The sequence below is a fragment of the Buceros rhinoceros genome, unplaced genomic scaffold (genome assembly GCF_000710305.1).
Source record: "Buceros rhinoceros silvestris isolate BGI_N320 unplaced genomic scaffold, ASM71030v1 scaffold14538, whole genome shotgun sequence".
Taxonomy (NCBI): Eukaryota; Metazoa; Chordata; class Aves; order Bucerotiformes; family Bucerotidae; genus Buceros; species Buceros rhinoceros.
Window position 1 is genome coordinate 1 of NW_010427524.1, and position 16,552 is coordinate 16,552.

A 16,552-nucleotide genomic window follows, 5' to 3' on the forward strand; every position below is an offset into this window, starting at 1 on the left:
ATATATATATATACACACATATATATATACAAATAACACAGCCAGGAGATTCCAGTGTCATGGACTACAACCACGTCTGCAAGGCACACAACGGAGGCATTACGGATTTGGTTTCAGGGGTTGTGTTTTCTGGAGGTTTGGAAGGGGTGTATAGGTGGGGTTTTGTTTGTTTGTCATGGTGGGTTTCGGTTTTTTGTTTTTTTTTAAAGATTTGTCATCTGAACTACAGTGGCTTCAGGGGTCTAGAAGACAGACTAAGGACAGGCACATAATGTGAAATAGTTGACAGTTTCATGCCAAAAAATACCATTCTATATCTCTATTTGCTACTAGAATTAGAACAGAAAATTCTTTATAGTGAACGTAATATGAATACAAGCCAAATGCTCAACTCGTGTCAGTAAGTTATTACATACAGACCAATCAGCCAGCCTGAAATCACGTTGTCCTTGATGTCATTACAGTGTACATTAAATAGGGATTTAAAATTTCAGAGAGAAGTATTTCTTTAGCAGACAAACTTATTTACTGTGTCAATTTTAAATTAGCTCCTGTGGGATTTCAAAGATACTCAGTACTGGAGGGCAGGTTTGAAGATTATTCTTGAAAAGCTGTGCACAATGTAGACACTTTTGAAATCATTGACAAAAAGGTTTATGTCTGTGAAGCTTGAAGTCTGCAGATTACGTCCATGTTTCTTACCAGAAGCAAGCCAGCACACTGCATAAGAAATTAAGAATGTCAATAATGATACAATTTCAATTTAAAAAGGATTAAACACACCCCAACCCTTAACTTCAGTAACAATTGTATCACCTTGAAAAAAATTCAAAACCAAAGAGCGCAGAATATACCAGCTGGTATATTGTCCTCTTTCCGTGGTTAATCTAGTCTTTTAAACCTAAAGGTTTTGGGTCCCCCCTTTGCCCAAACGGTGGCCACAGTATGATTTGAAAAGCAAACCTGAAAAAGGAAAACAATGCAGACTCATTCTTTATTACAGTCTTCAGAGTGTTTTTGTTAAATGAATAAATGTAGCTTATAAGGATTGTCTGTCTGAACAGTTTATTCCGCAGTGAGAAGTGGAAGAGAAGTCCAGTGTAAAGCTTGAAACTTACTCTGGGAAGCTTAAAAAAAAGAAAAAAAAAAAAAAAAAAAAAAGAGAGAAGAGAAGCGACACAGGAACCAGCACTATTTCCAACAACGATCATACTTTCTCAGCAGATGAAGCAAGAGGTGTTTATCAAGGAAATAAGGATATAAAAAGTATTAAAGGCATTTATGATTATTAATTTTATTCTCATTGCAGATTCCCAGTATACAGCTGAAATAGAATGTTTGGTCTACCTTTAAGAATCAGATGTGTTTAAAAAAAAATTAAACCTTTTCAGTGGGCAAAACTTTAATAACAACACCATAAAACAATTATACAAAAATCATGTACATATTTTGACAGTCCTAAATAATATAAATATAAATATATACTTGATTCTACTTTGTGGAAAAGTAACTTTTGACAGTTTTAGGTTGTGACTGGCTGTAGCTGGAAAAAAAAAGTCTAGTTTTTCTCCAATAGGGCAGTTGTATGATTGACAGTTCTTCAGATTTGTAACAAGAGACTTACTGTATGGGTAAGCCAGTAAAGCCACTCCAGAGATGATGACTGGAAAACAACAACACACCTAATGTCTTTCCTGGGTAGTACTGCTTTGACAGGAAGAACAAGGAAATGTGAGGCAGAAGGAACCTGTTTTTCCACTTGGGGTGGTAGAAATCAAGCTACAAAACGTGAGCCAAAAGATGAGAAGTGCTACATAGCACTTGTGGCTGCAGTATTTCATTTTTCCTCCTGCAGTAAGAATTTTAAAACAAACTGGAAAACATCCACTTCTGTCAATTCTACAGCACGCTGTTCTATCATTGGCCAGATTACAAAATTCAAAAGAGCTGAATACCTGGGATTTTGGAAAGGGGTTGGGGAAGAGGAAGAAAAATATCAGAAAAAAGTATTCTAGCTCCAAATGAATTTTACAGTCTCAAAACCCCCCAAACATTTCAATCATGACTGAAATGCCAGTTTACCTTGATTTAGAAACACCATTAAGGTATTTCAGCTGACACTGGTTAAAAAGTGACAGAAGCCTTCAGCTTCAAAGTATAGTAATTTTTAAAATTAAGAAGTGAAATACTCAAACTGGACCACTAGATTAAGATGCTATTAAAATACAATCATGGGGGTCTATAAAAATGAAGTCATTTCTTTATGTAGGTTTAAAGAGAGGCTATTTTAAGCATGTAAATGAATAGCTAAATGTGGGTACTTCCACCACACAGCAGTGCTTCCAGTTGCTTAACCATACCAGCCAACTGTTGATATGGCAGGAATTCTCTGGTCTGTTATAGGTCTCAGGTTTTTATCAAAACATCTGCAGGTATTCCCTTCTAAATCTCCTTTGGAATTTAAGTGATTACAGGGCTTGGGGTTTTTTATTTGTTTTTGGATTTGGGGCATCTAATCTTTAATGAACACATATGCAAGTACATACAAGAGAAGTGTATAGGTATGTCAGTTTTAAAAGGCATGTTCTTCCTCTTTTTCATACAATCAACATTCTTTTTTGCAGTCTTGGTTCTTCTGCCCCATGTTGCTTTCTCCACCACACTTTGTTATTCAGCTGTGCAGACTTCAAACACTGATACGCAGTACAGCATTAAGGAATTTCCTGAGTCAGGTTTATTCATCGTTATCTGTAAAAGCAGGAGAGGGGGAGAGACAGGGTGAAAAGGAGTGACACACACACACACACACAAAACCAGGCTGGGCTTACAAAACAAGCCAGAAACCACAATTTAGTAAGCAATAGTACAGGAATTCAGGAAGTCAGTCACCAGTGAGTTAACTGTTATCAAAACTGCCTTGAAAGCACTGAATGTACAAGTGTTTCAACAATATGTCATTTTTCTTTCTTGGATTAGTGAATTTAAGATAGTTTTATCAAGTGTCCTGCTGCACTTAGAACAAACCACTTAAAAAGCAATATAGATTTTTTTCTTACTTTTCTTATTTCAAGAGTAGAAAACTTCTGCGACAGAAGCTCATGAACATGCTGCTGTCACTGGACTTCCACTCGCCTTTATTAGCATACGATTTTTTAATGTAACGTCTAAAATTTAAAGACTACGACTTTAAATGTAGTTCTAAATGTCTGAAATGTAAACAACTACTTTTTCTTTACATTCTTGTATGCTACCACAGATTTGTAAAATACAGAATTAGAACCGAAGCTATTAAAAGTAGCCACCTGTTAATCAGCATTTTGCATGATGAAAGTCAGCTCACTTTAATAGGATTCACTCAGACATCAGTTTACAGTTTGTATGCCAACATTTCAGCAAATTGTCATTTAAGCCTTTTAGTACTAGTTTTAAAATATCCTTAGGCAAAGTGGCAAAGGAAAAGGAGCTGGCAATACTACAGTTACCATTTTCTTCTCATTCTATGCTTCAGTCTTTTGGACACCTGAAAAATTAACTGCTACAATATATCTTTACAATTCTGTCATTAAATCAATAAATTGAGGTTGAAAAAGTATTTTTCAGACACATTTTTGTCATACTTCTGTAACACAGCAAGAAAACAACATGGTACTGTTATTCTTACTGAGTGGTTTTTTATTAGAAGCAAAGAAAAATTGAGAAAATGTAATTAAGTATTAGAAATACTTTTAAATTATTATGTTTTTAAAACTAGTTTTAATTTAAGACTTCCCCCCCCAAGCATTTACATATAAAAACCACAGAAAGACAATTCTATTTGACCCTTTGTTCACTATTGCAACACATTTGTAAAAGAATTCAAAAGATGTAGGAAGTAGATGTTGGTTAACACACATTCAAGTATTTTTTCAAAATTGAAATACATTAAATAGTGATCATTGCACACATTTCTAAAGGCAATATATAATCCTTCTGATTTCTATAAAAATAACTGAGATTTTAGATTTCTTTCCCCTTCTCTCCAGTAGAGACTCTCATCATTAGAAATCTGTAATTACATAACTGTGGTTAAATCTTTTGTGGTAAGAGAAAAAAACCCCACCACCAAACCCATTTCTCATTGATAGCGGTCTGCATGGCATTTCATGAAGTGACTCTGAAAGATTTAGGACCTATCCATCTGCCTAGTAATCTGCCCCTAGGCAGGGCTCCCAACCAAGATAAATTCTCTTCATGTATTCCTGAGCCACCTGAAAACTAAGATGGATGGCATCTCCACATCCAATTCTTCTGAAAAATGGCATTTCTAGGATAAAGAGCCACATGAAATTTTCTTTTCAGAAAGGCAGTAATACTGCTACCTGTTCAAGTAGAGTTTTGGGAAGAACAATATTATTTCAGATAAGAATTGATTAATCTTGAAGTAAAATTGTTTTTAATTCTGGAAGTTTTATTCTAGAATTTTATCTTCCCAATCTGTGTAACTGTTTTACAGAAATTAAATAACTATACTGCGCCTTTCACAGATCAACTATTGTTACTCTTGACTGTATATGTGCATACTAGTAAACCATCAGAGCAGTCAGCATGCTTAATCAAAGTTTCTCACGTTTTGTTGCAGGAATAAAAACAGTCTGTGAAAAAAAAATTGTAAGTTTGTACTAATCAAAACACAGATATGTTTTAAAAGCATGTAAGAACCTACTGCATATGAACAAGAAAGAACACATGACAAGCCATAATCGCCAGGATACAGCGGGATTACCTTCTTGGTAGGCTCCGTCTGCCATTACGAGGTGCAGTATTTTGGCATACAAGTGTTTGTGTTCATTTCCAAGAATAGTCTGAACTATGGTTGAACAAATATCAATATTTTCGTCTTCATCTTCATGTATAGCCTGTGGGAAAGGACAATGCATGTGATAAATGGAACGTTAATTCGTGTCACTATGGAGAAATACCATGACAGGTATAAAAAAAAATGAATATTTGAACAATATTAACCGGGAAAACTTTTACTAACAGAGCAAGGGCCCCCTGCATGGGTGTTTCAGGAAAAAAGGAAAAAGGAAAATGCAAGGCTGGCAAAATAAACATAGTGCTGAAACTTGAAACAATAAGGATGGAGTCAAAGGTCACATCTGCCACCACCATAACCATTCTTCAAAGGACGGATGCTGTCAACATTCTTCAACCGCAACAACATTGTCAACGTAAATGTCATGGTAAATTCAACTGCAACATTGTCAACGTAAACGTTGTCGTAAATTACAGAAGAAGAGGTCTATAAATATGGACTGAATATTCTTTACAGTGTGCGTACTGATGGAGTCTTACTCCATGCGCACCCAGTGCTGCTTGCTTTTGCCTTACCCGAACCTTTTAATAAACTAAAGAGAATTCACAATGTATGTGTGAATCAATTCGGCATTTATAACAATGCATGTTGTCAAAATTAAAATGGGTAGCCAACAGTTCAAACTTATTAAATGCAATTCATGGTTCAAACCAAAGTTTTTCTCTTTAATCCACTGGCAAGGCATTTTCTCTGTTAATACTTTAGTGCATCAAAACAGAAGAAAAGACTGTGTGACTAGATGCCTATTTCTTCATTCTAGTCACACAATGCAATTCGTTACTGACACAGTAAACAGCCCTAGGTATTTGTTTCTTAAAATATTTTCCACTTGAGGTTATTCGACAAACCTTTATTTTCTCATAAACTTCAATGAATTTATCAAAGCCTATTTCCTGCTCCAGGTTATATCTCAACTCTTCCAAATGGCTGAAGATACTATCACATTCTTCACATTCACTGGCAAGCTCTCCATCACTATTATCTATGAAGAAAGAAAACAACAGTAAACCCCCCTGAGTTTTCCTACTTCATTTTACTGCAGCAGTAAAATACTTCTTTTTCAACCAGAATTTAAAAAACAGAACTGAGACTTTCAGGACGCCATTGAGTATAGCTAATGCAAAATGCTAAAAGCAGCAATAATTTCTTCTGTCTCATTTTTGGTTTGACTGCATTAATGTCTTTAGCCTAAAATAGCTAAGATTAGTAATTTTATGTTCCTTATGACTGTCTGTTAAGTGACTCAATTGTAATGTAAGCTGGATCCCCGACACTCCAGGCATGTCAATTGCTATTTCTTTTTCACTCATACATTGCAGTCATGAATTATTCAAAACATACAATGTGCACAGTCTGATCTTCCTTGGAGACAAGTTTTAGACAACTAGAGCAAAAGTGGCTTATAATCACTGCCTAACAAACAGCAACATTGAATGTCGCTTAGGTGTTGACCTTAACATTCAGAAAGTCTAAATATTGTCTGACTTTGTAAAACTTCCATAAACCCCCTATTAATTAGAGCTCTATTTCATTATAAGTATACAATACAAAAACATTATTCTGTGTTTGAACTGTTAACATCAATAACTAACTTACACAACAGGTATAATAGAAATTATACCTGACTGCCATTCTTCATTAAGTGCACTTTCACTGCTGGGGTTATTTTCGTCTCCTTCATCCAGCTCTGTACCATTTGTTACACATTCAATGACATTGGCCTTTAGAGTAGACTCCTCCTCTTCACTGAATTCTTCACTAGGCTGTTCCCTAAGCAATTGTTCCATTGAGGCCCGGAGTTCCTGCAAATCTGTATCTGCCTCCCCCAACATACTAAAAGAAAGTGATATAAGGTTTATATAATTAATACTTAACAAGAGAAACCATGTAGGAAGAACTAATTTCTTTTGTTAAACCAACAAATTGGAAAGCCAAGGATAACATGATTACAGCTCTGATACCATTATATCGTGCAAGACACAGGGAATAAAGATTAGCTGAACAAGTACCAGACCATTTTGTAAAAAGATGATGAAGGGTCCTCCAATAAACTTTAGCAGTAAGATAACTTCAAAAGTCTTTATATTCGTGCACTACTACATAACCCTGGCAAGTGTAACATTCCCAACTGAGGTAAGAATGTGTCTGGAGCGAAAAAGAGATACAGATCTCAGAGTAGATACACATAATTTGATCCCTGCAGACTACCCAAGCTGGAGGTAATAGTCAAGAGCCAGGGTCAGATTTTGACGCCCCTGAAAGAATTTGGGGTACTTGAAGGACATCCCAATACAACAGTAGAGAAGACAGATGAGCAAGATTCTCAGATCACTACAAAGAAAGGGAAGAGTCAAGAAATCTTTATTTCTAGAAGAGCCGTAGTGATCAACTTTGATCTGCTTCAGCAGAATGAAAGGTACAGAAGCCAGACAGAATAGCCTCTTAGATGGCATTTGGAAAGGAAATTCAGAGAGCTATTCCAAGCAGTAGTACAGCTAAGCAGTACATCCCATTAGCTGCGCAGTTCTCTGAAGGGACTCAAAGTAAATGGTGATTCAATACAGGATTTTAAAAATCTGGGTGAAAACCCCATGCTGTCATACTGTGTGTAATTGTTAGCACCTAACCAAAAATATTCATCTAAGACGCCTGTGAAAATACATGATAGACTTGATACACTCACATATCCTCAGAATCAGAGGGTCCTTCTTTGGCTTGCTCATCTTCCATATCATCTATTTCAAGATTATGTTGATGCTGCACATCTGCTACACTAGGAACATCGACTAACGTTCTGTACAATTTGTAAAGATCTGGGAGCGAACATGTTCTCAACATCTGCAAAGATAATTAAGACCCTGATTAGTAACAATAATAAAAACATTCTGAGGTTACAAAATACTTCAACATGAGATTTTCTTGGCCCTTTTTCATTTGAAGGTCAGTTTCAAAATAACAACGTGTCCAGCACAGACATTCTAATTATTGAAAATTTGACATCTTGAATTTTGCCTCTCAGCTAAAAGGAAAGCATTCCTTCTGCCTTTAAGGGTTACAGTAACTGAAAGAGCTTTAAGAACATCAACTGACATACAGATCTGGGTTTTGTGCAGATTTGTACATTCCCTGATGGCCATCTAAAGAAAGGGAATTTGCAGTAGATAAATATATATATACATTGTAAATAACTGCATATATATGTCTGCCAATCACTTAGAGGTTAGAACCATTTTAAAGTAGCTGACAATGTAATATCTTTCAAAATGATGTTTTATTATTTCTTTAAGTTAGTCACTGAAAATAATAACTTGTTTATGGTCTAATCTGAGGCAGTCCCATAGCATTCAAAAAAAGTTCATATCGAGAACATTAGAAAGAAGTTCAAATTACAACAACAGTAATTTGAATTACAACAGTAATTTGAAATGGAAATAAAATGGAAATAAAGCAACATGGGAACAAAGTAACTGTTTGCTCAGTGATCTACCAGATCTCTTTTTTAAGAAGTCTAAGAATAAAAAAAATTACTCAATATTCACTATAGTATTAATAAAACAAGAAACAAGATCTAATCTGCACCAGGAAGTTTACCAGTAAGCCTCACACTCCTTAGCATAGCTCCGAGTACACGCATGTTCAGTGTTTGCTCCTAATGAAAACCCTTAGATTTTAACGAAGAAGTAGTTCCTCGGCTGCAATTTATACTAGCACTGTGTATTCATATACAGGCTTAAATACCCAGTCTCTGCCAGCACATGGCCAGAATATTATTGCCATCAAAGGAGTAATCACCCTTTTTTGACAACTGCTACCAAAGCGAGGGAACAAATAGAAGACTGTCTCTACCCCATCATCCCAAACTTTTCAGGTATTTTCAAGAGTGCTTCTTTCCTTATTAGCCTACTTCTGCTAGTATACAGACCTCCAGGCTGTATGGGCACTGATTGTGTCTGCCCTGCTGAAGGCTTCCTTAGTTTCTTGGAAAGAGCTGCTGCAGAGATATATTTGGGAAATTCCAGAAAGTTACATTTGCAGATTCTGTGAAGAAGTACTGAACGTCCTCTTGATGCAACCAAATGAGGAAAGGGAATGCGTCGCTCTCTTTCACCAAGTCTACTGCAGCAGTAACAACACATCTGCTGCTTTCCTCCAAGCTCTCTGCTATCACGCAGAGCTCATCTGGTACTGCATTCACAATTCTGTCATGGTCAAAACATGGGCCAAATATGCCATAACAAGTGACATACTGAAGCAGTTCATATTGATACACTGAAGAACTTCATTATAAACCATATCCAATACTCTCTAAATCTGGTAAGGGTCCAAAAAAAAAAATTCATCTGGCCCCTATTCACAAGTGAGCTTTTCTGTAACAACTGTCCAGCTGCCAGCTAAATAGCTTCATAAACTATGAAGTTAGGGAAGTTAATGATAGGCTAACTCTTGAGGAATCAAAATTAGAGTAATAAAACCATTTATGTCAATATACGCATCTGTGAGAACAGGTGCAAGCTTGTCAAGAAGACTTATTTTCCCCACAGATGCAAACCACACTATCCCTAATATTATGCTTTCTAGCAATGCATCAACCAGTAATATTATTCAATATTTAATTAATCATGAATAATGGAACGTCTTTCATGCACTCACAAAAAAAAAAAAAGGCTGGGAACCAAAAGAAGAAATATTCTTCTTTATCTGGCATTCCACCACGTAGGAAATCCTTTACTACATATTGATTGAACGTCACGCAAGTGTGCAGGTTTCCAGAGAACCCTCATCCCCATTGTTTCTCCAAAAAGCAGCTGCTCTTTTAAGTGCTTTCCACTTTAGAACCCAGGCAGGTATTGCATGTAATTTAAAGAGTCTGTTTCATCTAGTAATTCCCTAACTCCTAAAACAGGTTAAATTCATATCAAAACCATATCTCATCATCCTATGTAGCTGGTCGGGAAATTCCTTCAATAAAAAAGTTGGTTCTGTTCACTCTTCTTCAGTCTTCCTGCTTCACAGCCAGAACCTGTGCTAGCTGATTAAATCCCACAGGAAAAAAACCAATCACTTCGTTGCCAGAATCGACAATATACCTTTGTTGATCTGTTCAGTGTTTATGTTCACGATGGCAAGGTAGTGAGAAGTCTGAAAAACTGCACAAAAGGGAGAAAACACACAGGGGGGAGTTAGGGATTTCCTCATGAATTCCCCCAGTTATGTCTCAGGGAAATGGTGGCATTCCTCCACAAACACCTGGACATAGAATGCCGAATTGTGAAACCAGAGACTCTCACTGCTCCGTGAGTCCTGCTGATACGATGAACACAGTGCAGTCATACTGCAAGGCAGACATGGCTAGACCAATACCAACACCTTGTGAAACAGTTATGCCATCTGTTCCGGCCTTATTCAGCCAGCATAACATTACTACAAAGAAACAACTACTCCTTTCTAGTTTTTTTAAACTTGCCTTTGGGTCGTTTGCATCAAAAAGCCCTGTAGAAAGTCCAATCAACAAGGAACTTTTGCCTTTATTTTTTGCTGGTGATACGGAACGTGAATGAGGTACAAAAGGCTCTTCCTGTGAAGACTGAGCTGACAGAACTGGTGAGGCTGTTGGTACAGCTGTGGGCCGTACTACCCTCTGGAATAAGGGTTCAGGTTGCAGAGAGTCACTGGAACAAGTTTCTGCTGTGGTAAAAAAGTCTGTTACAAATCTAAGCAGATTAAAAACCTCCATGCTCTTAAGCAAAAGATAACTGAAGTGAATAGAATTAACTCATTTCTGAAGTACAATTAAAGGGGAAAATCAATAGCACTGTAAAAGTATTAATATCTCTTTGGATTATTTTAGTAAATACATTATAATGTGAAATTCTCCCGTTTTATCTTTTTTCAGAATTATACAGCCTTCAGCTATAGCCTGTTCTGTTCTCATGCCTTCTGGTTTCTTGTTATCTAGTCCATGTTATCCATTTTCATCTGTTGCCTCTTGCCTTATACTACTCTTGTAGTATAAGGCAAGCTCTTCAGAGCTACAACAAAATTTGCCCAAACACTGGAAAAAAAATCCCAAAATCTGGTTTGCTTAAGCTACCCATAAATAGATGCAATAGTATTACCAACGATATTTGACAGTATTGCTGATCTCTTTTCTATTCTACCATAGAATAAGCAGATCTTCCAAAGTTACTTCAAAGACCTCCAAGAGCAAGAAATTCATCTATGCAATGAAAAGATTATCATTAGTAGCTGCTTAAAACATTTTTTTATCCAAGCTGCAGCTTAATATTAATTCGAGATGTCTATAAACAAAGCAACACTTTTATTAAGTAAATAATCAGATTTCACGGCATTTTAAATTTACAGTTCTTTTAAAAGGGTGCAACATTCAGAAACTTGATGTTCACTTTTAAGTATCTGTGTGGGCCACTACCCTGTTCATCGATACATGGTGTAGCTTTGTTGTTATATTGATTCTTCCAAAGTGGCAAAAGTAACACCCACAATTTGTCTTCCTAATTCATCAGAAATTTTCTTTTTAGTAGGAAGAACTAAAATCGGAAAATGAAAACAGAAAACCTGCTCTTTTGGTGTTAGTGAAGAAGTGACAAAGGATGGGCTCAAGTACTCTATCCTGCCAGCTACAATAAACAGAACAAGAGACTTCAACTGACCTTCTGGAGCTTCCTTTTGTGGCTGCACCTCATCAAGGACTAATTTCTGAGAAGCTGCCTCATTTAATCTGTCATGTTGTACCCTGTTATAAAATACCGCATCCAGGAGAAACACCATGTAAAAATAGTCATTAGCCTACTGAAAAAGTCACCAAGTGCTGTAAAACTAACATGGCAGGCAAACAATGAAGGTTTCACTAAGCTTAACATTTTAACTGTCCTACTCAGTTAAAGATAGTTGTTGCAACTGGAGAGAGAGGGATCAGAAAAAGAGTACGTACTTATCCTCTTCCTCTTTTACCCACACTTCACTGACAGTGATGGGAAATTCCTTACTCTCCTTACTCTGGTGCTTTTTATCTTCTGTTTCTTCCAACATCTCTGTTTCCAAATCATCAGGCTCTAAAAATTAATGAAGTCATATACCTCATTAAAAATAAATCCCCCCCAAAAGACAGGAGAGACTATACATGCACTTATATACTTTAGCTTTAATTAAAGTTTCTGCATTTTGCAAGAACAACTGAAGTTTTGTAACCCCAGAGCTCAAAGTTTGTTTATTGATACAAGAAAGTATCTGAAAGCTCAAATGAACTATGACTTCTAAAAACCTCAGTAACGTTCCCCCAGCTGTCTGCATGGTGCTGTTATCATAAATTTCAGCACAACTGATGGGTAGAAACAAACAAAAAACCCCCACAAAAGCATCAACAAAATCAAAGCACTTTAGAATTCCACTTCTATTCTGGGGAGTTTTCTGTAACCACACAAAAAAAATGTTACTTGAAATCTACAAAATATGTTACTGCACCGAATTACAAACGCAGGCATAGAAAGCACTTGGTCCTACCTAAAAGGCATTAATAAAAACCTCCACATCACTTTCGGGAAGATATAAAAGGATGCAGGATCACTATTTCCCTCATTGAATTGGAAAACAGATTGTAATTAGAATTACTAAGGACTTACCGTCCAGCATAACAGGTTTGCTCTGCACCTGGGTAGGTCCGGTTCTTTGAGATTCTTCTGGTACCATCGTGTCAGACTCTGTGAGACTGACTTGTACCGAAGACTGAACTCCAACAGTAGGAAAAGCTTTCTCTTCCTTCTCCTCTGATGAGGACTGATTATTTCCTTCAAGAAGATCTGCAGTACCTAATGCAAAATTACTGTGTTATTTAAACAGTGTTTTGACATCATTTGATAATAAAGTACAATGTGGCTACAAGGTAAGTTAAGAATTTTTGCTTCTTTAAAGGAAAATGGAGTAGAAACATTTGTGTGCTTCTTTTATTACAACTATTTTGAAAAGGCAAGCCAGAAATATTAAAATTTGAATTTTACTTGCTAAATTAGTACAAGCTTATAGTTGGAATAAACATAAGTCCTTTTGGCCTTGAAAAGGTCAAAAAGCAGGAGTTGATTAGAAAAAAACATAATCCACTGATATGTTAAGTCACACGCTAACAAGAATATACAGGACTTATTAACACAATCATCATCATCATCACAGCTTGGCTTTGCGAACAAAGATTTGGGAAGCCAAGCCACAATGATGATGATTGTTAGTAGGTCCTATATATTCTTGTTAGTATGTGACTTAACATATTTAGTTGGTAACATCCTTTTCAAAAACAACTTGTTTCTAATATGCAAAGTCCAAGACTTTTCAACAAAATGAAGATACTTCCCTTTCAGCACATCTTAATTTCTTACCACATCACCAAGTTTGAAATATTTTGTTGTCTTCCAGTATTAGCTTGTACTGACATTTAGAACATTCAGAACTGAGGCAACAGCCAGAATTGGAAAGCAAGAGTGAGGACAGACTCAGCAGACAAACTGGCAATCTGGCACTTCGTTCGCTTGCAGTGCAGATAATTACCAGCTGTCCTTACCATTTATTTCATCTAGTTCCTCAAGTAAGTCAGTTTGCAGCTGCAACTCTGCTTCTCCTAGGATCTTCAGGACTGAATTAGTAGGGCTTTTGCCCCAGACTTTTCTGTGGGGCTCACCGATATCTAACCTAATGACTTCCCCCAGGGTTTGACCTGTTGGGACACAAACACAAATAGGGAAACTTTTAGAAACTTTTATTTACTTTCTATATAATAAACAACCTCCACAAACCTAAAAACTATGAAGCCAGCATTCATGTCACCTCACCCCAGGACAGACAGCTTAAAGACAGTGCTCAAGAGTCTAGATTTTTTCTTCTGCCGATTCCATTGAATAACAGAAGCTATTCAATGGCAGTTATCTGCAACTTAATAGAACCAGGACATCTTTTCAGCAATTCAGGCACTCTAAGAGAAAACAGGAAGAGAAATGTTTAAAACTGGCATGAGATGGTCTTAATTTTACCTCAAACAAGAAACTATAGTTTCCTATAAAGTCTCTTGTCCTGTTGCCCTTTGACATTGGGTTTCTGTTATTTTTCCCTCCAAGGAAAACAGAGGATATAATACAAGAAAGAATCGAGCAGAAGAAGATTCTTGATTTTCTAACATCCTAGCCATGTAGTAAAACTACTATGCTAGGAAGTAAGTCTGTCACATTCTCAACAATTATTTATTTCTACAGTGTGAAACAGATCCTTAGTAAGACATACTGAAACCAGGAAAAAGGTCTTCCACCCAGAAGACCAGAGAAGGCAGATGGAATTTTAAAAGACAGGCTTGATTTAAAAAAAAAAATCAAAAGCAAAAAAAAAAGTTTAAGCGTATCACTAAGGGTGTGATAAAAGTAACATATAAATTGAGAAAACCCTCAGTTTTTATTGATTTACTGATAACAGAAAGAGAATTTTAATTTAAATGAGAAACTTTCATATACACACTTTTTATTCTGTTAAATTTGTGTCTTAAAAGAAAGCTCAAAGAAATTGACCATGCATTTAATTAGGTAACTATTTGTTGAAGTTAGGAAATCATTTGTTGAATCTCCTGCAGGCCATTTAATTGCTAAGCCTATGCCTTATTTCTCATCCAAGAGGATACATAACCACCTCTTTTTTAGAAGCTGATGACACGCAACTGATAATGAGGCAATAGTGAGTACTTGCTTTGTAAAAACAGACTGCACATGGTAAACTGATTTACTAATATATCACGGTAACAAAAATGTACTTACGGTCTGTTCCGGAGAGAGAGTCTTCCATTGATAACTGAGCTAGAGGAACTACCAACTCGGATGCTCCAGATTCCCATTTTTTGCGATCTCCTGGAGGTGGATGGTCACCTTCTTCTCGTTCCTTACCATCTTCAGACCCAGCTGACTCAGAGGTATCTATACACTTCTTCCCTTTCTCATCTTCTTGAGCTTTAAGATTTTGATTTAATCTTCTCAGTATTTCCCGTTTATTCTGAAATAAAGGCCAACATGTATCACTTAAAATAGATGTTTCTCAGAAGGAAAACTAAATAAAACTGAATACAATTAGACATACTTGCACTGCAAAATCTGGCTTCTTTATTTCCTCCTCAGCCTCCTGGATAGCAGTTCCATTTTCATCCTTTAAGTCCAAGAAATATGAAATACAATGTAGAAGAGTATGTCAGAGAAAAATAATCTTGAGAATATTAATAGACGCAATAGTGAAAAATCATCCCTAAAACCTTTTCACTGCCAATTGCAAATAGACTGAAATAGAGTGGATGGTATTTCCAGTTTTATGGGACTTCCCAAAGAATTTCAAAGGCAGCTTCTATATTTGAACTGTTCACTATCTGAATGTGGTGAGCAAATAAATCACTCAGTTTAGGCAGACTAGTGAAAGTTCAGAGCCCAAAACGTGTAGAGCTAAAGTTTGACATGACCTCTACAGCAAAATGCCATAAAATTCTAATGCTAGAAATGAGTAGTTCTGTAAGAGAACAACAAACGAGGCAAAGATAGAGTCAAGGAGTACCTGTAAAGAAAAGTAGAAGGGAGAGACAACTTTAGTGATATGTAAAATACTCAACTAAAAACTGAAGGCAAAAACTTAAGAGTTTATAATCTTTATGTACAAGACTTGCCGTCTCCAATTCCAGCTGCTGTGTGCTAAGTTTTAGTCAGTTATAGTCACCGTCTTGCATTACTGTAAGACAAACTATCCACGTGGAAAAAAACTGCTAATGCTTTAAGTATTTGTCAAAATATGATTTATTATTCCATCTATCGACATCTGTCAGCATATTACATTTTATATACACTACTTAGCACTAAGTTTCACTGTATTCCCATCGTCATAGCCTTCAGGGTTGTATACAGTGTATGATCCCCCAGTACAATAAAATCTAGAAATAGCATTCAAATTAACAAAGGTTGTGTTAAAAACTCAATTGTACAACGATTCATTCATCTGCTGAGTTTCACAATTGTTGCTTATATCAAATAGTGGTAGTCGAGGTAAACCTCTAAGTATTTACAGTATCAGGACCCAAGATCACAGAATATAGAAGTTAGGAAGCCTCTAATACTGTTTTAGACAACGAGACAACATCATCAGACGGAAGTTTCTTAAACTTTATATTCTTTGTTATATAGAGCACATACTTTCAAACTCACTAAAAACAAGAATTAATATAAAATAGTCCTATAATTCAAAACTTTGGTCACTTCCACCAGGTTACAAATTCCTTAACTCCGCTCTTCAGGAAGCTGATGAAATACTGGTTAGTTGATGTCTTCTTCCAATAATCATGCCTGCCTTCATCAAAACTGAAATTGCAGCCTGGGGTTCATCATAACCCCTTTTGCTCAAAACTGACTGAAATTGAGTTTCAGTGTACAGATACATTTCAACAGCTTCCAAGTTTTGGCTTCTTTCCACTTCCCCCCAATTAGAATTAACAAGTGTCCCAAATATTTTTTTTCTATTCAATCTACCTATTCTTCTAAAATTTTTTTTTCAAATCAGTATATTTTTTTCCCATTAACTTTACCCTCGCAGCAAAAGTACCTACCACACCCACTTCCTTCAGAGCTGAAGTCATGGAGATGACTGGTGTTACAGGCTTCACTGGAAGCTGTGGCTTTGGGA

At 36.3% G+C, this 16,552-nt stretch overlaps 1 protein-coding gene across 1 annotated transcript in view; it reads right to left on the reverse strand.

Annotated features, from left to right (window-relative positions):
• Positions 1-2,486: 2,486 nt before the first annotated feature.
• Positions 2,487-16,552, reverse strand: part of NEK1 (NIMA-related kinase 1) — a 42,408-nt gene continuing 28,342 nt past the window's right edge. The window contains exons 22-33 of the mRNA XM_010141939.1: positions 16,476-16,544; positions 14,975-15,040; positions 14,659-14,890; positions 13,425-13,577; positions 12,496-12,681; positions 11,808-11,928; positions 10,320-10,566; positions 7,539-7,693; positions 6,477-6,688; positions 5,704-5,837; positions 4,763-4,895; positions 2,487-2,748 (exon numbers count right to left, since the gene is read on the reverse strand). Coding sequence (XP_010140241.1) covers positions 2,735-2,748; positions 4,763-4,895; positions 5,704-5,837; positions 6,477-6,688; positions 7,539-7,693; positions 10,320-10,566; positions 11,808-11,928; positions 12,496-12,681; positions 13,425-13,577; positions 14,659-14,890; positions 14,975-15,040; positions 16,476-16,544 — 1,722 coding nt within the window. The 3' untranslated portion in view covers positions 2,487-2,734. The remainder of the gene's footprint in view (positions 2,749-4,762; positions 4,896-5,703; positions 5,838-6,476; positions 6,689-7,538; positions 7,694-10,319; positions 10,567-11,807; positions 11,929-12,495; positions 12,682-13,424; positions 13,578-14,658; positions 14,891-14,974; positions 15,041-16,475; positions 16,545-16,552) is intronic.